Consider the following 27,156-nt stretch of genomic DNA (forward strand, 5'->3'; position numbering starts at 1 on the left):
CCCTGCTGAGCAGAGAGCCCGATGCGGGACTCGATCCCAGGACCCTGAGATCATGACCTGAGCCGAAGGCAGCGGCTTAACCCACTGAGCCACCCAGGCGCCCAAGAGGTGAGAACTTTTGATCCTGAGCCCACTACCAGTAAAAAAAGGTCTAGGGACACAGGCCTGCAAAGTCAGATTGAAGTCTTTTGTGATAGTATAACCATTTCTGGCTATTTGCACTCCCTATTGGTCCCAGGGCAGCAACCAGTTTCCAGAGTTTTGCATGAAACATCTCTCCGGCTGTAAGGGGGGAGACGTCTTTTTCTTCTCTGTCTGTTGTGGCCATTCAATGTGAGGCGAGCCATCCTCTGTTGGAGACACGAGGATTCGGCACCACCTTTCTGGAAGCCAGCGTGGGGCTTCCTCATCCTGCGGAAAAACACCAACAAAACCTCCTGACAGGATCAGGACCTTCCATACTCCGGTCAAGGGATCCTTCCACCGGGCATATGGAAGCGGAGAAAAATCAGGATGCCCAAATTGCTCAGCCGCTGTCCGACTGAGATCATCCACATTTAAAAAATTTAAAACATACAGAGTTAAAATTAAATGCATATGAGGAGAGTATATCACTGTTCCCTGTAGGAACTCCCCCTCTTTTAAATTTTTGAGATATTATTTAAGGGTACCATAGCTCTTTCGACAATGGCTTGTCCTTGTGAATTGTAGGGGATGTCCATTGAATGTTCTGATTTGTTTGCAAATAAATATTTTTACATTGTTGTAAGTCACAGATATCTTAAGAAAAAAAATATCCCTAGTCTGGAAGAGCAAACATTAGAGAACCAGCAATGTTTAAAATAAGACAGAACATTAAGAGACACAACATTACAACTTCCTTCAGTTCATCTAGTCCCATATTACTAATTCTGGTTTACTCTGAATGCAGCTTTTACTTCTGGAAATTTTTACCCATTTCAGTTCCCAGAATTTTAACATATCAAAGACTGTATTTGTCCCGAACATCTCCCATTTGACTTTCCTTTAGGGCGGTTACCCAAATGTAACGCAAGGTTTATCCTAGGTTTAGCAGTACTGAGTAACTTAGCATATCAAGGAAAAGCCTTGAGTCAAAGAGGCCTCATTACAACTCTAGGCAGGCAAAGAGAAAACCATTTACATTTTCGTAACAGCAGATCAGTTAATCTTAGAAAACTTTGTCCTTTTGAACAGACAGAATTTCAGGAAAAGATTCATTAGTCTTTTTTCTCCTCTTGTGAATAAATCCACCAAAACTGATCTAATACGGTCAAATTTTTAACATATTTCATTGTTTCCTTTTAAATCTATAAACCAAGGCAAATAAAAGTCACTTCCCCCAAGCCTTCTACGACTTAGTATATACCCTCAGTTTTATCTCCTTTCATGTTCTGGTGTAACCAGACATTTTCATTTTAAGACAAAACTACTCATTCTTTTAGGCCCTCCTTTTTGTGTGTGTACAGTTCATCTTAGCCCGTCCTGACCATACCTAAAATTCTTTTTCTGAAGAATTCCCTTCACGAACCTTCTACAACTTGCTTTTGCATTCAGGTTTTGTCCCAAGCCATTTCCTTCCAAACAACCATCTCATTTAGGACAAAATTTCCTTCTCTTACTTTTAACAAAATGTATTCTCGTTCCTTAAATCTTTCCTACGTATCTCCTACTTTCCTACATACAGGGTTGCTTTCTCGTTTCCATCAGCCTTTCTATACCAGTGTCTTTCCTCTTTTTTCTTCCTAAGACGGTGAGTTTTCTGGGTTTCCCTCCCATCGTAAATGATGTCGCAGACAAGGGGAGGGGTATCTTTCAGATGCTGTCCTGCTCGTGTCCCTCGCGGGAACTTAGGAGCATCTTAGCTAAAGTCAGTCCGTATAAACCCCGGACCAGGCTACTCCATGCAGAAGATGACCATTATGCCATATGACGCCCCACGAGACTCAGGGTGCAGCCCACTCAGACTCTGTAGTGGAAGCCATATAGACACATTCACACAGTCAGGCATTCTTCAGATTCAAACAGGTTGGACACCCTCCCCTTCTGGGTATCCCTGGCTAATGGGAGGTCTCCCCTTCCATTCTTTACGAATGGGTCTAGCTCAAATAGTGGCCCCGGGACTGTTACAACAGAATTCAGTTAAGCACAAAGCATGTTTACCAACAGATTTCAAAAGCACAAACCTAGTTCCAGCGACCAGCGCTCTAGCATTTTACCCCATTTGATTTAAAGTTTCAGGTCAGCAAAGACTTTGAGAGCTACTTTAACAATTACCCATTAAAACTTGGAGACGGACAATTAACCATCAGTTTAGTGATCTCTTTGCTAACAGATTTCAACAGATTTTAACACAGATTTTAACGAATAACATGAGCTTATTTGACTTTAAGTAAAAACTTTTAAGTTTCACATTTACTACTGTTAACTCAAAGGACCTGTTCATCCTAATTAACTCAACAAACTCAACTTAGTTCAAATACTGATCCACTGAGAGCTAAGACCCCTTCTGCCTTCAAAGGGCCTGCAATGCCATAACAAAAAGATCCTGTTCCAAAGAATGAGATTGGCCCATGTTAGTTTACTCCTGCTGTCGCCCGTCAACCTGGGCTCCTCTTACCTGACTGTCGGCAACTACTTGCCTGTATATGAGCGCTCCCTTGAAATGTGCTCAGGTCCCTGTTCGGGCGCCATTTGGTGTGACAAATCGACCAGGAACATGAGGGAAAGAGGATGGTGAAAAGAAATTAAGAGACAAAGAGAGGGGGGCAGGAGGACAACTGAGGAGGATGTCCAACAGTGCCGATTTTACTCCACATCTTACAAGCATTTATAAGGCAGATCACAATAGAAGGAGTAATACATCCGTATCTAGTCAGATGACTACAAGTTTCTGTAACAAGTTTACATTAACTACAAGCAAACCTCGTGATGCCAGGTAGTTAGTCACGGCTAATGCCACTAGCTACTATTGATGCAAGACAATCAACCAGGGAGTGGGTTATGGGAGGTACAGGAACAACAAGGACCAACTAAGAATTCACGACCCTGACCACATTGTTCCCTTCTGTAGGGAGAGCGTGTGGGAAGTCACGTAGGCGAGCGCTTGACAGGTAGCACGGACCCTTCCTCAGTGTTACTGAACTTTCCTGTCCTTAAACCCTTATCAAGGCCTCTGGACTTTAAAGGAGACACAAGTCAGGGCCTGGTTTGATCCACGACTCCAACCATGCCGTAGCCTCCAACACCTGGCCTCATAAGTAGCCATGCCGCCTTCCCTCGGGCACTCTCAGCGGCGCGCCCCAAAGAAATGAACTCCTGTGGGTGGTCCCTGGGCTGCTCTGCCCCTCTGTGATCCTGAGAATCAGCAGGAGCCCATCAGCAGTGACCATCCTCGTGCCCTGCGCCTGCTGTTGGCTATCTTAATTTTTACCTCAACCCAGCAACACGAGTAATATTTCCTTCATTTTATGGATGAGAAAACTGAGGCTCAGGGAGATCGAATTAACTTGCATGGGGTCACATAACAGAAAGAGATGAAGCTGGAATCTGATTCTAGGTAGCGCAGGGCTAGGGCTTGCCCTCACCTCTGAACAGGGGGAGGAGCTGAGGCCTAGAGACAGGATTAGTCTGAAGTCGGACAGTGTAGCCCTTGAGGCCAGTAATAGTCCCTACCTAGGCTTGCCCCAAATCAGTGTTACACAGGCATCAAACAAATTTTTCAATGAATGAACAGCCATTGGTTCTGGCTGTCTGAAGGTCCACAGTGGGGCCTGAGCCAGATCAGCCTAAGGGCCCCACCCCCAAACCAATTATCCTGAAAGGCCTTACCCTTCTCTTAGAAGGACTACATTTTATTACTATAATTACCATTAAAAATAATCACTTGGGGCGCCTGGGTGGCTCAGTGGGTTAAGCCTCTGCCTTTGGCTCAGGTCATGGTCTCAGGGTCCTGGGATTGGGCCCCACATGGGGCTTCCTGCTCAGCGGGGAGCCGGCTTCTTCCTCTCTCTGCCTGCCTCTCTGCCTACTTGTGATCTCTGTCTGTCAAATAAATGATTAAAATCTTAAAAAAAAATAATCACTTAATAGTCTTAAGATGACATCATTGATCATAGTTCCTTTGATTAGCTCAGACCTGATTAGATCCTAGTCGGATCTCCAGGAATGCCAGATCTCTTGCTCCAATCAGGAAAGTTCCATGGCTGTTGTTCCTTTATTTTTTATATTTAAAACTTTTAATCTTTTGAACAGTTCTATAGGTATACAGTGTGAAGCATTATCAACTTTTCCCTCAATTCTTCCCAGTTGTCTTAATATTGTTTACACAATTTGTTTATATGGTAACCTATATTCCCTCCCCCATTACTCTAGGTTTTAAAGCTATCTCAAGTCTTAGAATTTATTAGATTTAAGAATTCTTGGCAGTTATTATTGTTTTTGATATTCTTAGTAGTATCAATTGACGCTTCTAATATCACGTGATTGCTTCCATAACCACAAGTCAAGTTTAAAGGGAACAAAGAGAATAAATAACAAAGAGAATAAATAAAATAAAAACACCACATTCCCACACCCGGATACACTAAAGTGTTAACCAAAGGTGAGTGTATGGGTAGACACTCTTCCAGATCCTTTTCTATGGGTGTTTATACAGATATATGCGTGCACACACACGCGCGTGCACGTGCACACATACACGTTTAATCAAAATGAAATCATATGAAATAGTGTTCTTTAGGCAGCTAGTTCTCTGACCTGGATCTCGCATTGTATCTGGTTGTTGTAGCCCTCACGTCTCTTTGAATCACCAGAGCCTCCCCCACCCACTACCTTCTCTATTGTTATTTTATTTTTAACAACCCTGGCTTGTTCAAGTTCAAGAAACCAGGAGGATTGTTGTCTGGAACATCTCCCCTTCCAGATTTGTCTCACTGCTTCCTTGAGGTCTCACCTACTGCTCTGTCACTGGTGAATGAGAAGTTGGTTCTAAAGGCTTGATGAATTTCAGTTAAATCCTCTTATTTACCTTAGTGGTGACACTGAGAACCTCACCTTGCACACATCAGGGAACCGACAGCTCCTGTGACAGCTGTCTGATCTCCCTATTGCGCCGCTCTGTAAAAACAGAAAGTAGCCTGTGTCAGCGTGGCTTTTGGAAAAAAACACAAATATTGTAATTCCCTAACCTAGTGCAGTGTTGAATAACAATGACGTGGTATGGAACGTCTCCCATTTCAGTAGACTTTATAGTTCTCTGAAATCCCAAATTCCATAATCAGTTCACACTCAGGATTAACACACAAATGTCTCCTCTCATGGAACACTGTTCCTGAGCACAGCTGATCAGTTCCGACTTTATATTAATACACTAAATGCCTTTCCTGGATCTGTAGACACTTTCTTGGTAGTTCCAGTACTTTGTCAAGTGGTACAGCATTTGAAACTTAGGAAGTTTCCTGGTAGAAACAGGAGGTAATCAGGAAACAAACAAAAAACAAATTAGAACTGAAGGGTACATATTCAAGCTTTTAAGTGAATATTAGATGCAGGGACTGTAAAATAGAACTATACTAAAAACATTTGAAAGAAGAAATGTGTCCTTTTTAACTTTGTTTTTGAGATGGAAAGCTTAATGCAGAATTTGGATCTTATTACAGAAATTGAAACGAGCTTATGCAAATTAATCTCCACTGCACCCGTAAAAAAGAAATTAAAAGCACTAATGTTGCATGTGGTGTATATACAGTAACATTTCCTAAATATCTTCTGGGTCTAAAACTAGGAATGATATTCAATGCTTCCTTTTCCTCAGGCTACAGTATCATAGGATTCAATTTTGAATCTGATAATGGAGGCATTTTTGTTGCACAATTGCCCACAAAGGAAATGAAGGAAGAAGAAAACAGCCAGATCATTGAAGCAGAGACAAATGAGACACCGCAGTTAGATGTTCACTTCTGGACCTCCTTTCTTTGGTAGACAGAAATTAACTGAGCATCAAATTGTGTCCATTTCAGGGGTATACCATCTTTCACAGTTTAAATTGACCATTTGTTGGTGGCTCATTCTTACTTCTTTAATTCAGAAGACAACTTTCTATGCTAATCTGAATGGCATGAGAATAAAGATGTTACAGATCTGGTAAACTTTACACTCTTAATTAACAAATTCATGAGACCACATTCTGTGTTTCAAGTAATAGCACATCTTAAATATTTAGCATTAGATATGTGAATAGTATTTTCTTATATCTTTTTTCTATTCTCACTTAATTCAGAATTCCCATCAAACTCATTTCCAAGAAAAAGTTGAAGTATTATTTCAAGGCCTGGAGCCCCCAAATACAAGCTGTTTTGCCATGTGCTTAGTCAGAAAGCCCTTTCTGAAGCAGCTCCATTACCAAACAGAATTCTAAGTCACTGAACCAAAGGGTGTCCCTCAATCCCCATTGTCTGTCATACACATCAGGGAGTATTTGCCAAACTTCGTGATTCCAGTCAAAGACCCCTAGAAATACTCTTGACTAGAGCTGGGACAGCTACCATTATCCAGGAATGCAATCGAAGCCCTGGACAAGCTCTCTGCTAGGTTATTTATATTCTCTGAAGAATATGGCCAACATGGCCCAGATCAGCCCAGGCTCCAGAGGTACCTCCATCCCGAGAATGAGAGCTTTGCCTCCCTCTTCATCATGCTCTACTATGAGTTCCCCAGGTCACTGGGTCAATGTTCGGGTGACACTCCAAGGAGGCTAACAGGAATCTGAGGGAGATAATTCTGACAGATCCTCCAGCTCAAGTTTTGTTGGGGTGGTGTGAGACCCAAGGTGTAGCTGTGGATGGTGGATGAGAAAACTCCTAGGTTTCTCCGAATCTGTGCATGTGCAGTGAGGTGAGGTGGGGTTTGGAGTCCCAGGGGATGGGAAGTGTGGTGTGGAGGAGGTGACTTCAAGTGACTTTGTATGGATCTTTCCCTCCCAGTGAAAGAACATGGCCCTGCACCCCATACCTCCCAAGACTGGGGCAAAGAACCCGGATGTCAGAGTGGCTCTTTGTGAAGGTGCTGGATGTAATTCTTTGGCCCAGAAATTTTCTGATCTGGGAACAGTTGAACCCAAGTTGAGGTTATGTTTGCTTCCTACTTGCCAACATTAAATTTAAACAATTCAAAAGTATATGGATTGACCGCTAAGTTGCTGTGCCCCCAGGCCTTCCTCTACCCGTAGGTATTGATGTATCTGGGTTTTCAGTCCTTACTTTTTCTATGAGTGAAAGATTATGGCTGTGTATTTCTGTGACTTTTCATTTTACAGTAGGTCTTAGAATTAGGTAGATCTACATATGCTGGGGTAGAAAGATTTTTAAGACATATTATTAAGGGGGAGGGAAACAAGATGCCCAACAGCATAAACAAAATTATTCCATTTTTGTAAATTTTTAAAAAGTTGCGCATATGCATGTTGCTATATTCGTAATTCCTTTCTGAACCATTACACAAGAAATTAAAAATAGTGGGTAGCATGGAGAAAGAATCTTCTCTTTTTAAACTTTTTGTACTATTTGAAGTTTTTCCTTTGTTAAATTTAATTCAAGCCTGTATTTTAAACTTTCTTTCCCTGAGTAACACAATATTTGGGGTGGGCAGTGAGTGGGTGGAGAGAAGACGTAATGTCTTCAGAATCTTTCCTTGTCAGTGTGTAGAGACCCACCTCATTCTTCTTCTTCTTCTTTTTTTTTTTTTTTTAAAGATTTTATTTATTTGATGGACAGAGATCACAAGTAGAGAGGCAGGCAGAGAGAGAGAGAGAGGAGGGGAAGCAGGCTCCCTGCTGAGCAGAGAGCCCGATGTGGGGCTCCATGTGGGGCTCGATCCCGGGACCCTGGGATCATGACCTGAGCTGAAGGCAGAGGCTTTAACCTACTGAGCCACCCAGGCACCCCAACCCACTTCATTCTTCTGACTGGTACCTTGCCTTCCACCGTGAGCTCCTGCCGTGACTTACTTAATCACTAATGGGCATTTATAGCTTATTTTTTCTTATGAATACGAATAATGCTGTAGTAAATATCCTTGAACATTAATCATTGTGCATACATGGACTATTTCTATAATACAGTATAATTGATCTTCTATAGTGTAAATTGCTGGGAGTGGAATTGCTAGTCAACAAGTACGTGCATTTTTCATTTTGATAGATTTTGCCAATTTGCTCTGTAAAAGGGTTGTCCTAGTTTACATTTCCACCAGTTACAGCTGAGTGCATGTTCTTTCGTCCATTGCCAAGCCCGAGTATTATCTGGATAACTTTATTAAGATTTCTGCATTTAAAGAAATTGGAGATTCTTACTGAAAGAAGCTTATTTTGTCCAATGAACTGAAGAAGTATTAATGATGCTTACGGTGGTTTCTTCAACTTTTATGTGCATAGCCAATAATGATAAAACAAAACAAAACAAAACAAAATGTCTACAGTAAAGGGAAGTGAAAGCCTTCTGGATGGTTTTGAATTTTCTTTTCTGCCCAGCATGTCTCACCTGGACTCACCTGGACTGAGCATGTTCACTATAGCTGGTCATCAGAGCACATAAAGGAGTGCCAGTGGCAGCCCAGCCCAGGATGGGACCAGGCTCTGCCGTCAGGCTGGTGAGCAGGCTCTCACAGTGGTGTGGGCGATAAGAGGCTCTTTATCCCCACCATTTCCATTTCAAAGTGCTCCAAAATGTTGCATGAAATAATTTCCATTTTTCGGTCAGACCATATGTTTTAGAGATCAGGGTGAAAAGGTTATTCAAATTATTTACCTTCATTTTAACCTTATTTTCTCTATTTATCTCCATTTGTTTTTGGCATTTCAAAACAGCCTTCTTTGAGATACAATTAGCATACCATGCAATTCACCCAAAGTATATTTACAGAGAGATACAACAATGATCACAGTAACTCCAGAACATTTTCACTACCCCAAAAAGAAATTGTACCCCTTAACTATTACCCATATCCATTCCTCCATCCTCCTCTGCTTCCCCATCCCTTTTCTTTTCTTATTTTTTCTTTAAAGATTTTTTATTTATTTATTTGAGAGAGAGACAGTGAGAGAGAGCATGAGCGAGAAGAAGGTCAGAGGGAGAAGCAGACTCCCCATGGAGCCGGGAGCCTGATGTGGGACTCGATCCCTGGACTCCGGGATCATGACCTGAGCCGAAGGCAGTCGTCCAACCAACCGAGCCACCCAGGCGTCCCTTATTTTTTCTTTATTTTTTAGTGAGCTCCATGCCCAGTGTGAAGCTCGAACTCATGACCCTGAGATCAAGAGTCTCACATCCCAGCCACTGAAGCGGCCAGATGCCCCGCCCCATCCCCTTTTAAAAACATCTCTCCTGGGGCTCCTGGTTGGCTCAGTCAGTTAAGCATCTGCTTTCCACTCAGGTCATGATCCCTGGGTCCTGGGATGGAGTCCTGCCTGCCCACTTCCCCTGCTTGTGCTCTCTTGATACGATTGGGGTTGTTTCTGTAAAAAAGAAATAGCCCAAAACAACAAACATCTCTCCCAAGGTCTTTTCCTGTTCCCCTAGTAAGTTTTCAGGCTCTACCCAGACTCTCATCTTCAGGACATTCAGAGCTATCAGCCAAACCCAGTGCAGCCTGTGCAGTCCTGGGGACCACAAACAAAATGCTCCTTAGCTAATCTTAGCATCTTACTCATAAGAGAACAGGTGCATCTCTGCCTGTTTAGATTAGGAAGAAGTGCATGCCTCCAGTGTGAAGGATGGAGACACTCTGAAATACATGAACAAAGCAACTAACAGCTGTGGAGCAGCCACTGATCACTGACCCTGCTATGGGCACAGCACCCCACAGTTTGCAAAACATTCTCCAGTTGGAAATGGCACTAGTCAGTATCCAGTGAAGTTCCTCTGGAAATGGACACGGCTCTCATGGCTCTTGTAAGAGACACCATTCATGTGTTACTATGTGGGGTTAGCTAAGAAAGACTGTGTGGTAGCCATGACTGTTTGATTTTAGCAAATTTGGCAGACGGATTTTGGCAAGTTAAAATAGCAGCTTCTCTGTAGTCTGTGGTTAATGGGAAGGGGTAGGGGTGGGGATGGTCGAGGAGGGGGTAAGAGCAGGGGAGGGAGTGATGGGGAGAAGAGCACTGGGTTCTAATCTCAACTCCACAGGCTTTTGAGCAAATCTCTTAATTTATCAGGATCTTGGGTTCCTGAGACTCAATGATCACCCAGTACCTTCTAGACTCTTCAAATTCTGAATCTAAACCCCAAGTGTAAACTTGAGAATTTGTATATTTAGAAACATAGCCCATCACTTTTACTATTGCTTATTTAACAGGTGGTTATATTTTTATTTTGTAAACTTTATTTGGACTGAATTTTGTGATTGTCATCTTTATTATGCAAATAATAATTTGGAACTGACCTGTATTTCATGAAGTGCTTCCCCTCCTAATACACTAGATGGCGCTAGAGGCAAGGCAAATCAGATTCCCCCCCAAAAAAGGCGGGGTTTGGGGGGTGGTTTTGACCAGCAAAGTCAAAGTTATTATATATGGTAAATTCAAAAGGCTTCAGTCTTTATCAAGAATCGTTGTATCAACATCTTCAGAAAGGTGAGCGAATACTGCCAGTGATAAAAATCTTAATATCAGGATAGTGTAAGATTTTTTTGTAGAAGCTTTCATACTGTTAGTGTGACCAACTATAAGATATCTTAGATTGGGGCCCAACACGTATATTGCTAAATAAAATATACGTGTTGCTAAAGCAACAGAAGTGCCACAGAGCAATGAGCAATCCTAAGCTTTATTCCCTGTCATGAATTCTGAGACAATTCTATTGCACTGAAGGGAAGTCTTGGTGGGATAGAGGGGAGTGTAAATGACACGTTTTCAGATGTATTTGATGGTGAGGAAAGTGACAAGGGGCCGTTAGAGGTGTGTTGGTGTTTGAAAATTAGCAATAGGTATACAGAAGAGTAACCAAGCTTAAAAAAAAAAAAATGAGGCAATTATTCATTCCAAGAAAAACAATGTGCAGAAAGGAAACGTACTTTCTGACTCGGTGGTGAACACTGTTTACATGGTTCTAATAATAGAATCCTGGAATACTGATATCAGTGGCAGGGTAGGGGGAGAAGTTGGATGACTCCTTAGTTCTCATCTACCTTAACAGGATGTGACTAGTTAATGCCTAATATTCATGTATCATGGAACACTGATATATTTAGAAACACAGAGGTAAATATCAGCAGAAACAACTAAAGTAGTTAAGGTTGTTGCCTCTAGGGAGTAGATGGGGGGTGGGGTAGAGAAGTGGGGCAGAGACTATTGGTTTTCCTTAAAATGCATAGTGCTATTATTCAGCCTTGAAAAGAAAAAAAAAATTTGGACACACATGACACCATGGATGAACCTTGATGACATTTGCTGAGTGAAATAAACTAGACACCAAAGAACAAACACTGTAGGAGTCCACTTCCATGAGGTACCTAGTATAGGCCAGGTCATAGAGAGGAGAAGGAAAGTGGTGGTCACTGGGGTTAAGGGGATGGGGGGGGTGGTGGAGGGCTTTGTTGTTTAATGAATACAGAGTTTCAGTTGGGAGAGATCAAAAAGCTCCCAAGACAGATGGTGGTGATGGTTGCATAACAAGGTAAATGAGCTTAATGCCACTAAATTGTATGAATAAATGGCTGAAATGGAACGTTGTATGTTAGATATGTTTCTGCACAGTAAAAAAGCAAAGTAAGAAGAAAAATGATTTATAGTACTGCTTGAATTTTAAACAGTCATATGTACATTTTAATTTCATCACATTAATTTTTAGGAAGCTTTGGATGCATATCTGAAAAGTTTTTGTATGTATTGTGAGCTGAGTGTTTGCACATAGATTTTTATGATACGATTTGGGCCACTCGGGCCTTTTTTGTTTTTATCCAGCTCTTACCTGTATTCCCCTTAGATAAAAATGTTAGATAAGCTATTCTCAAGTCAGGGAGGTATTGCTGAAAGTAGGTATTTTACGAATACATTTCAGGGGAATTTGAGATGCCCGATAACTAAATGGAGCCCATGAACCCTAAAAAAATGTGCAGATGCATTTATGCAGGAATGTCCCTTTTCTGACCTCTGCTACTCTTAGTGGATAATCTGGGCATTTTGCTGTGTGGCCACCTGCTGAATGGCTTACTGGAATCTGTGCCCCATTTGTGCTGGGACCGGGTGGGACTCTGAGTGAAGTGAAGTTGTCGTATCAGGTGAGTACCTGTGATGTCAGAGCTGGTTTCTAGGTCATGAGCTTCTCTTTACCATCACTCTCCTGAACCTGGCCCAAATAGGAGCGTATCAATTTGCTTTTTTGCAGTTTGGAGCAATCAGATGCCAGTTAGCTTGGCTGTAAGAAGTTGACTAGTAAAGTACAATTCTAATTGAAATCATCATACCCTCAGTTTGCAAATGAGAAGGCAGCTCTAAGAAGAAGACAATGGAAAATAACTTTATATATCCTTAGAGACCTCAAACTGCCTTCCAGCCTTTAAGTCATGCTTCTTGGTTTTGACAGGTTACATTTTCCTTCAGCGGTTTATTGCTCTAAAAAGAGTGTTCTCTCTCATTGTCATCCCATCTAAATTTTCCTTTTTGTTCACAGTGCGAGATGAGGACAGAAGCACGGCGAAAAAATCTCCTTATTTTGATTTTGCATTACTTGACACAAGAAGGGTATGTTACATTACAAATGTTTACAGAGATGAATCCTCTTTCCCTGACCCCCACTTTTCCAGATACACACTTAACAAAATAGTTCATAGAATTTATTTTTTAGAATAGTTTTCTATTTATAGAAAAACTGAGCAGAAAGTATAGAGAGTCCCACCTACTGGGAATCCCCCAAGCCAGTCTCCCCTAGTATTAACCTCTTGTATTGGCGTGGTGCGTTTGTCACAACTGGAGAACCGATTTTGATACATTAATGTTAGCTGATCCATAGTTTCCATCAGGGTTTACTCTTGGGCTGTAGAATTCCGTGAGCTTTGACAAATGTGTAATGTCATAGATCTGGCATTGCAGTATCATATCCAATAGCTTCGCCCTAAAAATCCCTTGTGCTCTGCCTACCGATGCCCTCATGTTCAGCAACACAGACACAGACACAGACTTTTATTGCCTCATTTACATAGATATTATTCCCATTACGCATTTGAAAATTTTAACAAAGCTACCCTGTTCCTGAAATACCTTCCCTTTCCCATTCAGGTTTCAGCCCTATCAAATAAGATTCCCCCGGGTCCCACTGCTGGGTATCTACACAGAGATAATGCTCTTAGTCCTCAATTCTCCTTCCCTCAAAATAAAGGTATCGCATTTACCTGATGACCTGTGCTTGACTCTCTTTTCTGTGTAATGCCATTTGTTAACTGGTAGGAGAGGAAATGGGAAGCATTTGAGTTTGGCCACCAACCTGATTCAGAAACGGGCAAGCCCTTGCCATGAAGGCTGAAGGTGTTCTGGGTTTTGTGAGGAAGAGAGCTCATCCACTATTTACTTTTGAGTTTTCTTTCTTTCCAAGCCTCGGCCAGGAAGAAAATATTTGGGTTTTAGGCTTAGGGCTTGAACTTTCAAGTAAACGTAGCAGTTCTCAACTGGGGTAATTTTGCCCCTTGGGGGACATTTGGCAATGTCAGGAGACGTTTTTTGACTGCCACAATGGCACCTGGGGGGAGAGAGCAGGGATGCTGGTAAACATCCTTCCATGCACGTGACAGCAACCCACAACAGGGTTATCCAGCCCCAGGTGTCAACCGAGCGAAGGCACTGTATCAGGAAGAACTGTGAAAACAAAGAAAAGTCAGCGTAGTTATCCCTTCTGCTACAGTGCTTACTGTTATTCACCAAGCATGCATTTCCCCTATCTGCCACAAGATGGCCCCTTACATCTCGCATTCATGAAAATTCGACTAGAGTTGCTCATTGTCCTGAGAATCCCTTGGTTAAGGTACTTTTATGAGTGGATTCTCAAGATGAGAAGTAAACTTCCAGAAAAGTAGACCTGCCCTTAACAAAATACTAAGAATTTATCTTCACAAAGAGGATAGATTATAGTGGATTGAAATAAACAATCAGAAAAAGCTTTGTAGAGAAGGTGATGCGAGCTGGTCTTGAAAGATGTATGGAGGATGGAATATGTATGAAGTATGGATAGAGAGACATGACGGACGAGGATGTTCTAGCAGGTGCAGACAGAAAGGAAAGAAAGAAAGAAAGAAAGGGCATGAGCTAAGTGGAACAATTAGGTAGACAGAAAGATCAGAGGTCGACTATCAATTGACACTTACAATGTCTTTAAAATTAGCAGGGTCACCGGAAATAATCATGGCCACCTCGTTTAAGAAAGTCCAGGCTTCCAACTGACCTGAATCTGGGGCAGGGAAGAGAGGATAGTAAATAACGTTTTCTTCTACTTTCCCAGACTGGAACCAAACAGCAAGAACTCTGTCCTGCAGCAGGAATTCTTAATCTGAGGTCCTTGGATGAAACTGTATGTTAACTTGTGCATATCTGCACACTTTTCAGGAGAGAGTTGTTGGTTTCCATAAGAAGCCAAGAGCTAAGATTAAGACCTGGAGAGTCTTTCCACTTTCAGAGTGAGACAAAGCATTTGCTTTTATTGCTAAGACCACCGAAGTTGGACGGCCCTACAACTGAACAGGTTAAAAATGACAGTGAAGAACTCCCGGTGAAGACAGTCCTTACATCCCCAGTCTGGTGCTAGTGTCACGTGTGACTGAAGAAAACACTACCAGGAATAATACATCCAAGCCGATGATGTCTTCTTATGCTAACTTTCCCTCAGTGATATTGATCAACATAGTTTCAGAATTTCCTTCAAAACTCAAAACCTACCCTTTTCAATTGCTTCAAAATCATGGCAGATCTTGCCTCTTGAGGTTGAATTTGGGTTTATCAATTGCCCGATGTTATCTAAAAGGAGTGCTGGTGAATAAAGAGGTAATTGAGTTGGGCAAATACCCACTTTAGGCTAAAAATGAGTAAAGGTAAAGCATAAAACATTTTCTTAGTTGATTTCCTTATTTGACTTTTAAGCACTTCCAAAAACATTTTGAACTTACTCATTAGAGTAAGTATGTAACTTCCCGAGGCAACTGCTTTGAAAAACACTACGTGCATGTCTTTACCATATGTGGGGCTTCTTACTCTATAGGTGAACATTATGTATCCTACTGTCATCTAATGTACCATTTAACATAAGCTTACTATTTGTATTGAACATGTTTAGACTTGTCGTGCGTGTTTGGCTTTATTCATTTCACCCAGAGTCAATTCTTTTGTTTTGCTTTTTTCTTCTGTGAAATGGCCAGATACATCGATGCAGCCAATGCTTTGGAGCAAGAAACTAAACTGGGGTTACGACGCTTTGAAGTTTGTGACAACATTGACCTTGAAACTATTTTGATGGAGTATGAGAGCTACTATTTTGTAAAATTTCAGAAATACCCCAAAATTGTCAAAAAGGCATCATCAGACACAGGTACATGGCTATTTTCTAGAAATAAGGTTTTCTCTCATCTTTAAGATTGGTGTTTCTTCCTCATTGTGTCCCCAGATGGATGCTACTGCCACCCTGCACTGAAAGAATAGACCAGAAAGACCATGTAGCCTCTAGTAGATCCTATACAGATAACGTCAGTGTGATTGTCTGGGCCATGATGTCCCTAGAGCCATGCTGCTATTTGTTCAAGGATTATATATTTTAGGACAAGGAGAGCAAAACCCCAGTGTATCACAGGTACTTTTTAGAAGACCAACACTACTTTCATTTCTTTAGAGATGAAAAGAGCTGTTGGAAGAGGATAAATGATAGAAGACTTTTTCGTTGTTGTTGTTGTTGTTGGGAAGACCTATTATCTATCTTGAAAATAACATGAAAATGAGTATTGGTGAAGCTAATAGCTCATGTATAGATAATGAAATGCTTTTGAAAGCCATCAATCCAGATAATGATCAATAGAATGTAAAGACCCAGTATAGGTTAGCAGTCAAGGAGGCTGGCTGGAGGAAAGATCTAAAGTGTGGGCCCTATGTTTTGTAGTAACATTGACTTAGAAGTCTGTAAGTGGGGGAAGTAATTATAAACCAAGGGAGATCATTGTCCTGTTTACCAGGCACTTGTTAAGCCACAGACTTTAACATTTCATGTGGGGACCAGGAAACTGAGAGGAATGGCGATTAAAAATAGCCGGGGGCGATTCTCCTAGCTGGAGGGGATATTTTATGTGAGTTCCTTTCCAGTGCAGCGTTCAGAGCTCCCAAGTCCTTGGCTGAGTGTTGGATCTGGGTTTTGGCAGAGAAAACACTGATGCCTAACCACTGAGCCACTAGGACTATCGCTGACACAATCTAGTCTCTAGATTTCTGTTCTGATCTAACTTGGAACCATAGTCTCCTGGGATACTGGGCACAGTGTGTTTATTTTAAGGTAAATTGGCAGAGTACAATTGATAAGTCTCCATGGAATTGCCCTGGTGTCCCACAGACCACAGCAAAATGGTGTCAAGTTCATGAAAACTTGAAATGATTACTGTCACCTGGCACACACTGAGGTCGCCACCAGGTTCATGGTTTCCAACACATTTCATATCTGAGGGCTTTGGGATCCTCCTCTGTGTGGAAATTCTTGGCAAACATGGGCTTCTTTCTCTTTGCTGGTAGTTTCACTTCTTTCTACGTGAGAATAGCTTTGACTTCCCAGATTCTACAAGGCTGTAACACAAATTTTAAAAATGATGTGAGAGGACAAACATTACTGACAAATCACTTTCTTTTAAAAATTAACTTTCCTTTTCCTCCCAATATTTGTTTTGTCACAGTGGAAAATAATTTACCACAAAGAAGTGGAGGGAAGACCAGAAGGTAAGATGAATGGTAATTCGTCTTAGTCGACCCAACTCTAGGAGTTTGTGGGACCCCTTTCCAGAAGATTCTCCAGCTCAGCTCCATGTCTGTCTACCAGCAATTGCAGACTATGGTCATGTGACCTTGGTGGGCCCAGCCATGGGTTCTTCTCATGTCACAGGTGCCCAGGATATGGGTCACTGTCTGTTGGTTCTCCTGGTTTTATCACAATTAACTGCATTCATTGGTGCTCTTTCCAAGCTCTGTGCTATGAAGAGTACAGACCTCAGCGAGGAAAAGATCCAGGTTCAATTCCTGGCTCTGCTACTCACCAACTTGGAGCAAGTTTCTGACCCAAAGTGAGGTCCCCACATGTAGAGGGCCCCCTGCGTGCTTCATGATAATACTCTCAGTAATGTTCTGCCTGAGGCTACCTTTGTTTTGTGCTCTTCTTTGGGAACGGTTTTATTGTTTTGATCAAAGTGTTATCCTTTTATTTATAGTTTCCATAAAGCTAGTCAGACTTTGACAATGAATGATAACTACTTTTTAAAGATTTTATTTATTTGACAAAGAGAGAGTGAGCACAAGCAGGGGGAGCAGCAGACAGAGGGAGGGGGGAAGCAGGCTCCCGCTGCGTGGCTCCATCCCAGGACACTAGGGTCATGACCTGAGCCAAAGGCAGAGGTTTAACTGACTGAGCCACCCAGTGCCCCCCGATAATTACTTTTGAACGGAAATGGTGAGGAGCATTTTAAGGGGCCAGCTTTGGCGTGCATTTGGATTCTGATTATTTTCCAGCCACTCACGCCTGGAACTTCCCCAGCATTCCCTATGTGGCAGAACATTCCATGAGCAAGTGTCTTCTGGGCACTTTGCTTCTCTTTAGGGATGGAGCTTGGCAGCCTAGGTGTCTGCAGCTCCTCTCTGAGTAAGTGTTTGTACACAGCAACCATAGAGGTCAGCCTTCAAATGGCTGGAGTCAGGAAGGATAATCAGGAAAGTAATGAATGCTGTTTATAATTTTATAATTGAAGACAGATATTGAAATGAGAGGTTGTGTCATGAGACTGGCCATTAGCAAATGAAAGTACCTTTTCCTAATTTGCGCATCTCACACCAAAGAGCAAGCTCCCAGTGTACCGATTTGCCCATGACCCAGGGGAGGTATGGTTATTTCATGGGATGGGTAACAGAATTAGGATGCCAAAAAAATCTTGGCAATTTGGAAGATGAGCCCCAAATAACAAGATGAAATTGAACGAAATAAGGTATAAGCTCTAACCAAAGATTAAGACAAATAGCTCCTTCGTTACAAAATCAGAGACCTAGAAATTTGAGTTAGCAAAAATGCAGTGTGAGTCAGCAGAGTGATGTGATTGCCCATGTGATCTCGGCCTCAGCAGAAATGCAGTGTCCACAGAGTGGGAGGTGACTGTTCTGGTCAGAAGACAGTGGATAAGGGAAAAGTGACCAGGATGAGGATGACTCTCAGAGCAAGGTAGTCTTTTTTTAAAAAAGATTTTATTTATTTATTTGACAGAGAGAGAGATCACAAATAGGCAGAGAGACAGACAGAGAGAGAGATGAGGAGAAGCAGGCTCCCTGCTGAGCAGAGAGCCCTATGCGGGACTCAATCCCAGGCCCCTGGGATCATGACCTGAGCTGAAGGTAGAGGCTTAACCCACTGAGCCACCCAGGCGCCCCAAGAGCAAGGTAGTCTTAAAAATGACTGGAGCATCTGGTGATGTTTAGCTTGAAGAATGGAAGACTTGGGGAGGAGGTGCCCCTAGAACAACATGGTACGGGTCTTCACTCTCTAAAGAGGATTGAGCCTTCTTTGTAGAATTCCACAGGGCACACCTGGGAGTGGCAAATAAAGTTACAGTAGGATGAGTTTGGTTTCATATTAGGAAGAATTCTACAATCATTAGAGCTGACAGGAAATGAATCACGCTGCTCTGCACATTAAGCACTTGTCTTTGATTGTGTTAAAGCAAATCTGTGAATCACTTGCCTCTAAAGGGAAATCAGAGTGGGGAATCAGACTTCCAGTTGCCAGCCCTGCAATGACGTTAGGCAAATATATATATATATATATATATACATATATGTATATATATATACATATATGTATATATATATATGAAACCTCACTTCATTTAAATCAATACTATTAATAAGGGTTTACACTTATAAAATGTTTGGTATTCATTTCCTAGATAATTTCATTTTTGTGCCAGCTAAAGGCCCGAGGGACAGGCTTTTTTATTCCTAATTTACAGATGAAAAATAAATGCCATACACCTCTTAGGACGCTCACCCCTGTGGGTGAACTCTGGGGTTATCGCATATGGACACTGAGGGTATCATTGGTGTGGGCGATCTTGCTGGCCAAACATCTGTTTACATTAGACACAAACAACTTTTTCTTTCTCGGCAAAGACATGGAGAAATAGCTGCTCTCTGAGACCCCTTAGAACATGGGAGACACGCTTCCAGTGAAGCTCCTGCAAACACATCTCACGTGTAAGGACAAAGGAACTGAGAAAACTAAACAACTTCTGCTATGGGGTGCCCTCCACGCAGTCCTGCCTCTCTCTGATTCCATGTCCTATCCAACAATATTCCAGTACTGAATTTTAGGTCTCATGGTGAGGACCTCATGTATAAATTTGTTTTACTCTTGCATTGATGTAGGTAAAACATGTAACATATATGCCATCCAACCCATATATATACACACATGCTGTCAAACCCATATATGCTCTTCTAAGTGCCACACCCCAGCACCCCCCGCCTCCCAATAGGCTCCCTTTCCAGCCAATACTCCCCATCTCCACCAGAGGCAACCACTGTCTGAATTTCCAGCCCCATTGATTTGTTTTGCTTTAAGTGAACAATATTTGGTGAACATTTGTTTTGCAAATGTGAAGATCTGTGACAAAAGAGATGAGTCAAGGTCTGCTTCCCTTCCGCAGATCCCCTCTAGGTACACCCCGCACACCAGGCCAAAACCACTGGCAAATCCCTAGGCTTTCTCTTATCTCCCCACAACCTGCCCCCTGGTCTGCTACTGTTCTTTAAGGGAAGTGGGAATGTTGGAGAAATGCTTATGAAGCCATGTGTTCTTGAAATACAGAGCTATGTGCAGAAGGGCTGGGGTTGGGTGGCATGTGGGGAAAGGAAGAGGAAGTCAGGGGTCTCTGGGAGGAGGTGGACACTCTAGCCTGGTCTTGGAGAACCCTAAGGGGTAGCCTGGAGCAAGCCAGAGCCAGGACGGATGGGGTGGAAGGACAGGGCAGATGGAGACCCCAGCTGGGGCACATAGGCCTATCTTTCCAGAATGCCTTTTTTTTTTTTAAAGGTGCTAAACAAGTTGTTTAGTTACCTCAAGTTAAGTGGTTAAGATAATTTCCTCCAAGGTCTTTGTTCCCTCCCCTAGAGTGATGAGCGACAGCTGTCAAAATCTTCCCAAGATCAGTCAGCAGAGGCCACGGTCCAGAACCACAGCGGGGAAATCAGGGGATGCCAAATCCCTCCGTAAGGAGCATCCTAAACAGGTCTGGACAGCTTTGTTTGGTGTTGGTAAAATTATAGGTGGCTGAGAAATTGCTCCAAGAAAAAAAGTCACATTTATTTATTCAAGGACATATGTTTTTAAAATGCTGTGTGATTGTGTTAAATTGTAGATTTTCTTCTGGATTAAAACCGCAGGCAAATCTCCAGTCTTCCTAATGTCTTCTAATTTGAGTGGGAGGTCTCCTTCCTTCCCTTAGCCTTACCCCCCTGGTCAGAGTCCTGGATGACAGGCTTTGAGGGGTGAGCCCTGGACCCAGAAAGAGCAGGGGGCCTGGTTGCTACAATGCTCAATCATCCCATTTAAGGTAACTGTAGGTGACAAGTCTTCCTGTCCCAAAGCACATCCAGGATGAGGCCAAAGATTAGCCAGAAATGGTTCCTCCATTCCATGGACTTCTCCAAAGCACACATGGTTGGTCCCCCTCCGGACCAACACACTGGACCATCTCAGGAACAGGGTGGGGAGAAAAGGCAAGAGCCCAGCAGGGGGTGAGATCAATGGCTCCTGACTCAGGGATCCATACCTAGAAGCTCTTGGGTTCAGACAAACATACCAGGTTTCAGAGGAAAGAAAACCAAGTGAAATTGTGAAAAGGAGGGGGTGCCTGGGTGGCTCAGTGGGTTAAGCCTCTGCCTTCAACTCAGGTCATGATCCCAGGGTCCTGGGATCGAGCCCCGTATCGGCCTCTCTGCTCAGCGGGGAGCCTGCTTCCTCCTCTCTCTCTGCCTGCCTCTCTGCCTACTTGTGAGCTCTCTCTGTCAAATAAATAAATAAAATCTTAGAAAAAAAAAAAAAAAGAAATTGTGAAAAGGAATGGCAAGAATGGCTGTCAGAGATGCCTGGCGGTATAGAAAGGCGTTTAATCATAAAATTCAGTTGTCGGAAGGAATCTCTCCCTCTCAAAGAGGTTGTACACTCCTGGCCAGTGTAATCTGCCTCGCGGGGAGGGGAGGGGGGTGAGATGGGGCAGGAGAATCCCACAGGTGGCGGGTTGAATATCAGCTCTGCTCCATCTCTGAACTCAGCCCCTCCCACATCACACACCTCTGGTCACAAGAGAAAAGTCAGTGAGTGGGTCTGGGTTGAGGCACCATATGGTTTCCTTCACTGGAAAAGCTGCTTGGAGCCCATGGCTTCCACTGACAGCTCTTCCACACGGCTCAGGCAGGGAGTGAATTCATCTTGCTGGGACTACACAGAAGTGGCCCAATTACACACGGGGTTTCCTTTCACTGAACTGAGAGCCAATGTGTGAATTTTGGATGATGGAATGGGCAGTTTCCGCCAACATCTGTCACTTGCTTTCCACGGCTGACTTCTCACTGTCTTCCTCTTTCTTCAGGAGGCTGTCAGTAATTCCCACGCGGAGAGTGCTGACTTTGGCTTGAGCATATCAGGAATCAACAAAGGCGGTGGAGAAGAAAACATCCGCCCACAAAAAGTAAGTAGAATTCATGAACATAGCACCAAAATGGGAAATTGCTTTTCTTTCTAAAAACAAAAATAAAAAATGTTATCGTTGTCAAATAGAAAAGCTAATAGAGAATGGTCAGAGCCTGGCTGTTAGGTGAGCTGAGGAGAGCACTGGCTGGGGGGTTGAGCCCTGGGGTTCTGGTCTGAATCTCCTTTCTGGATGGATGGTCTTGAAAGAACAGCCCCATCTCTAAGAAGCTCAAGTCTCCCTATTTGTAAGCTCAGGGGTTTGGCTTCTAATGTCACGGTCAGCTTAAACGTCCTGGGACTGAAATGGGAAACACTGGTGTTCTGGGCTATTGAAGGAGTTATGGTGGTGCACACATCCTTCTCTTCCTCTCTGTGTGTGGTACCTGACTAGTAGTGGCCCCTTTCCTCCCTGGAGGTGTGGCTCTAGGCTTGAGTGTCATTTCATGTGAGCCATGAAACCTCAGTTGAAATAGGGTGGATAGGGGTGCCTGGGTGGCTCAGTGGGTTAAAGCCTCTGCCTTTAGCTCAGGTCATGATCCCAGGGTCCTGGGATGGACTCCCACATCGGGTTCTCTTCTTGGTGGTGAGCCTGCTTCTCCCCTCTCTCTCTGCTTGCCTCTCTGCCTGCTTGTGATCTCTGCCTGTCTAATAAATAAATAAAATATTTAAAAAAATAAAAAAGAAACAGGGTGGATATTGTCCCTAAGAGATAGCTCTACCCCTTTCATAATGAACCTCATGTCTTGATCCATCAATAAGAGCGGCTCAGACAGAAAAGACTCAGACTGGGTAGATGGAGGCAAAAGGCTAGTTAACACATGTCCTTTGAGGATGAGAAGAAGCAGTATCAACATCAACAGATTTCTCTTGACTGTAACTTCCGGGGTTGTATTGTACTCCTCGTAAGAGCCATTGTTCTTTCTCTGGGCAAGTTCTCAGACTACAGGACTTGGATTTAGCTCTGGCCAGCTCTTCTTGGATAAACGAGACTCTGGCTGTGTGTGCCTGAAGGGGGCGCTGGGAGCATCTCCTTGGAAGTCAAGGAGCTCTCACTGGCCTCCAGAGGCTCCCTGGAAGGGCCTCGGTGATACGGGTGATCGCTGGAGATGATGCGTTCAGATCAGTGCCTCCTGCGGAGAAATGCTTCCCGGTTTACCTCTGCCAGTGTCATTGTGTTTTGAGTCACTTTGGCCTAGTAATTCTGTGGCCCTAGTTTCTCCCATGAACATCTCGTGTTGATATGAATAGTCATTTCTGATCGGGTCACAAGGAAGGGACTCCTTAACCCAGCACTTAACCTTTGAAGGAGTCTGGTTATAAATTCTCTTTCCAGCAGAAGTGTCCTGAAGAGAGTATCCTTAAAATGCAGATGGGTTTCTCCCTAGCACTACAAATGTTCATAAACTGAATTAGGGTATATGGCCAGGGGCCCATCTCCAAAATGGGCCTGTCATGGCCATGTTAGGGTTCCTAGCTTCGGCGTTCCTGGACCCCCTACAAATTTAGTAGGCATTTCTTAAAGGCAGTAGTCTGTTTGCCTAGGTTCAGAACCCTGCTCCGACTTTCTCAGCTATGTGACCTTGGGCAAGTTGCTCAATCTTTCCAAGCCTCGTTTCTCTTTCTCCGGAAAATGGAAATAATCAGTGCCTGCTTTAAATATCTTGAACGGAGAGTGTTAGCCTCGTGCCCGGTGTATAAGATGGAGGTCTGCACATATACCCGTGTATGCTGGCTACTGCTGTTAAACTGTTTTGTTTTCTGCATGCATCCTTGCTTTTTCTTTCGGCCTGTCCCTTGCGGGGACCGCAAGGGGCACGGGGAGGATGGGGGACAGACATCTGGGTTTGAATTCTGGCCTTAAGCCACTTGTAACCTGGGACTCTACTGAGTAGAGAAGGTACACGACTGTAAGTAAGTGGGCGCTCTTGTCACTCTTGTGCCAGTGGATTCTTCCTGGGTGCGGGATGTTTCAAAGGATCAGACGATGAGGGGAGGCAGACCTGGAAGGAAGCAGAAGGCATGGTGTCAGAAAAATGCTTGTGAGTTTTCATTCAAACAACTTCATTCTGAAGGGTTTATCTGCAACTTAATTTTCTTTTCTAGAGTGTCCAACTTGAAGAAATCATCTCGTTCATGATTAGTGCAGGTCCTTTTTAAGGCCTCCCTCTAAGTTTGCCCTACATACCAAGATACATAAATGTGTCTTGATTTACTGAAGCTGAGCTATCAGGGATAGTCTTCCCCCATGTCTTAATGGTGTAAGTAACCATTACTCCGTTTCAGGGCCAAATCGTTGACTTCCGAGGGCTGCTCACAGATGCCATCAAAGGAGCAACCAGCGAACTTGGCTTGAACAGCTTTGACTGTAACCCAGACCCCTCAGTAAGTGGCTAAGATGCGACATTGCAAACTGCCAACCTCCAGACAAACTTCAGAAAGATAATTTTGAGTCCCGAGAAACCCTGAGATCAAATCGAAGGTCACAGCAGCCTGCTAACACTTATGTCACCGAGATCCATGCCCCCTTTCGCTTTCTAAATTATGAGGAATATTGTAACATAAAGCTTTCTGTTCCCACCATCAGGAACGATTGTTGAAACCTCTGAGTGCATTTATTGGCATGAATAGTGAGATGCGAGAATTGGCAGCCGTGGTGAGCCGGGTAAGATCTGATATTCAATTCACAAATTTACGGAGGCGGATTGGGGCTCCTGGAGCATTGTGGGCTGCTTCTTTTATTAATAACAATAAATATGATCATTTATTTATAAAGTGCCCCCACTTGCAAAGGCACTCATATTGTTTAGAGGCACAATAATGCATGATAAATAAATTATAGAATCATAAAATTACAATACAAAAAGCCCACCATCTCACTACAGAGGCCAAGAAAACCAAAAGGGAAAAAGACTTAGAAGGGAAGGGACAGGTGAAAGGTTTTAGAGCAGAGCCAAGAGTTAAGGAAAGAAAGCCTCTTAGAGAAGGAAAGAGCACACCTGTGTCTGGTTTCAACAGTCAAAGTCTAGAAACACAGATGTTGGCAGTCTGATGATTTCATAATTGGAAATTTCCACAAAAAACAAGATTAGTAGTAAAGAGCTTATCATGTGGACTACTGATTTTTAAGCTTACCCTCCAGAATTTATTTAATTTTCTTCTTTCTTTAAAATTTAAATTCAGTTAGCCAACATACAGCACATCATTACTTTTAGATGTAGAGTTCAGTGATTCATCAGTTGCATGTAACACCCAGTGCTCATCACACCACATGCCTTCCTTACTGTCCATCACCGAGTTACCCCATCCCCCCACTTACCTCCCTACTCTCCAGAATTTAAAAGCAGTGAAGTCTCCTGGTGAGTGACACTGGCTCTGGAATCAGTTGAGCTGGATTTGATTTCTTTATCCTTCTCTTTCTAGCCATATGACTTTGAACATGTTCCTTGGGAACAGAATACCTTCCTGAGTTACAGGGCACTTATCTGATACCCAGCAATCTCATATTTAATGAAAGACTAGAACCTAGGCAGACTCCGAGAGATGTTTAATATGCTCCAAGATGCACAGCTTGTCTGCAGTGATTAAGGGTTCCCTAGCTCTGGCTGTTCTCTTTGGCAGCTCTTCCTGTCCCTATTAGCTATCAAGCTGGGGGGTGGAAACACAAAGATGAACGAATCAGACACAATCCTTGCCTACAAGAGTCTCTCATGTCATGGGTAAGGAGAACAAAAGGAGGGGTATTTTGTGTCAAAGTATAGGGAAAGCATTAGGGAAGAAGATACACAAGAGACAGGCGCATGGAAATGCACAGGAGGGAGGGTGGAGGATTTTGTGTCAAGCAACATGCCTGCAAAACTGTACAGCTTTTAGCCGAATGAGCCACAAGGAGCAGTGGGAAAGGAGGCTGCAGAGAGAGGTCACAGTTTCTGGGTAAGGGGCACAGTGAGTGCTAGCCCACGGTTGGAAGTGGCCTGTAGGACATGGGGAATCTTCGAGAGGTGTCCATCAGGAGAACGGGATGCTCAAATGTGCTTTTAGTGTGTCCTAATGACAGTGCGGTGGATGGAGAGCAAAGAAATGGAGATGAGGAGACCAGCTCTCAAGTTATTACCAGTGAGAGAGGATGAGGTCGGAGCCAGGCTGTGGTAATTAGGATGCAAAGGAGAGCAGAGGAAAAAAAAAATGATGCCCATAAAAATCAATAGTCTAATTACTGTTTCTGCAAAAAGACAACATGACTGGTGATGACAGAGTTGTAGAGTAGAACTGGCCCCAAATGATTCCACCTGGCATCTTTTCTCCAGTACCATGGGAAGTAATCATCCAGTCCCTGCTTGAATGTTTACAGTGATGGGGAGATCACCACCTCATGACTGATAAGTTTTGTTACTATAAGGAGGAACTTCCTTTTAGGGAATTAAACATTGCTATGTGGAACTCACTATCAGCTCTAGACGAGGACAAGAAATACTGCTCTGATATACGGATGCTTTGAATTCCAAGGTAGATGAATCCCCCATCTGTGCCAAGCTTTTCCTAAGAAACTGTGGTAATAAGAGTGTGTGGGGGGGGATGCCTGGGTGGTTCAGTCAGTAAGCTTCTGCCTTCAGCATGGGTCATGACCCCAGGGTCCTGGGGTTGAGCTCCACATGGCGGGAAGCCTTCTTTCCTTCCCCCACTCCCCCTGCCTGTGTTCCTGCTTGTGCTCCTGCTCTTGCTGTCTCTCTGTGTCAAATAAATAAATAAAATCTAAAAAAAAAAAAAAAGAATGTGAGCGGGAGGTAGGCTAGCCTGCAGATCCACAATATAAAGATAGGGGGCGCTCTCCCAAGTTTGTTTGTTTTTTTTTTTTTGGTTTTGTTTTGTTTTGTTTTTTGGAAGACGGAGTCCTTTCTCTGTCGCTGTATCGCAGGATTATGCCTATTAGGCACTACCAAAATCACTCGTATGAATACTTTTGCTAATAAAAGTGGTCAGGCATGGTGGAAGGATGTGGGAGGACAGGGGACAGGGATGGGGACATAACATCTCACCAGCACTGAAAAAATGTATTTTTATATTTTAAAACATGTTTATGTATTATTTAAAAATTAGATAATATAGGGGTGCCTGGGTGGCTTAGGTTAAGTGTCTGTCCAGCCCTTGGTTTCAGCTCAGGTCATAATCTCACTGTCCAGAGATT

At 43.1% G+C, this 27,156-nt stretch overlaps 1 protein-coding gene across 1 annotated transcript in view; it reads left to right on the forward strand.

Moving 5' to 3' along the window:
• Window positions 1-15,423: 15,423 nt before the first annotated feature.
• The window catches only part of KATNAL2 (katanin catalytic subunit A1 like 2), a 39,810-nt gene continuing 28,077 nt past the window's right edge, over window positions 15,424-27,156 (forward strand). The window contains exons 1-6 of the mRNA XM_059410059.1: window positions 15,424-15,584; window positions 16,924-16,966; window positions 20,394-20,511; window positions 21,874-21,972; window positions 24,258-24,356; window positions 24,559-24,636. Coding sequence (XP_059266042.1) covers window positions 15,509-15,584; window positions 16,924-16,966; window positions 20,394-20,511; window positions 21,874-21,972; window positions 24,258-24,356; window positions 24,559-24,636 — 513 coding nt within the window. The 5' untranslated portion in view covers window positions 15,424-15,508. The remainder of the gene's footprint in view (window positions 15,585-16,923; window positions 16,967-20,393; window positions 20,512-21,873; window positions 21,973-24,257; window positions 24,357-24,558; window positions 24,637-27,156) is intronic.

The sequence above is a fragment of the Mustela nigripes genome, chromosome 8 (genome assembly GCF_022355385.1).
Source record: "Mustela nigripes isolate SB6536 chromosome 8, MUSNIG.SB6536, whole genome shotgun sequence".
Taxonomy (NCBI): Eukaryota; Metazoa; Chordata; class Mammalia; order Carnivora; family Mustelidae; genus Mustela; species Mustela nigripes.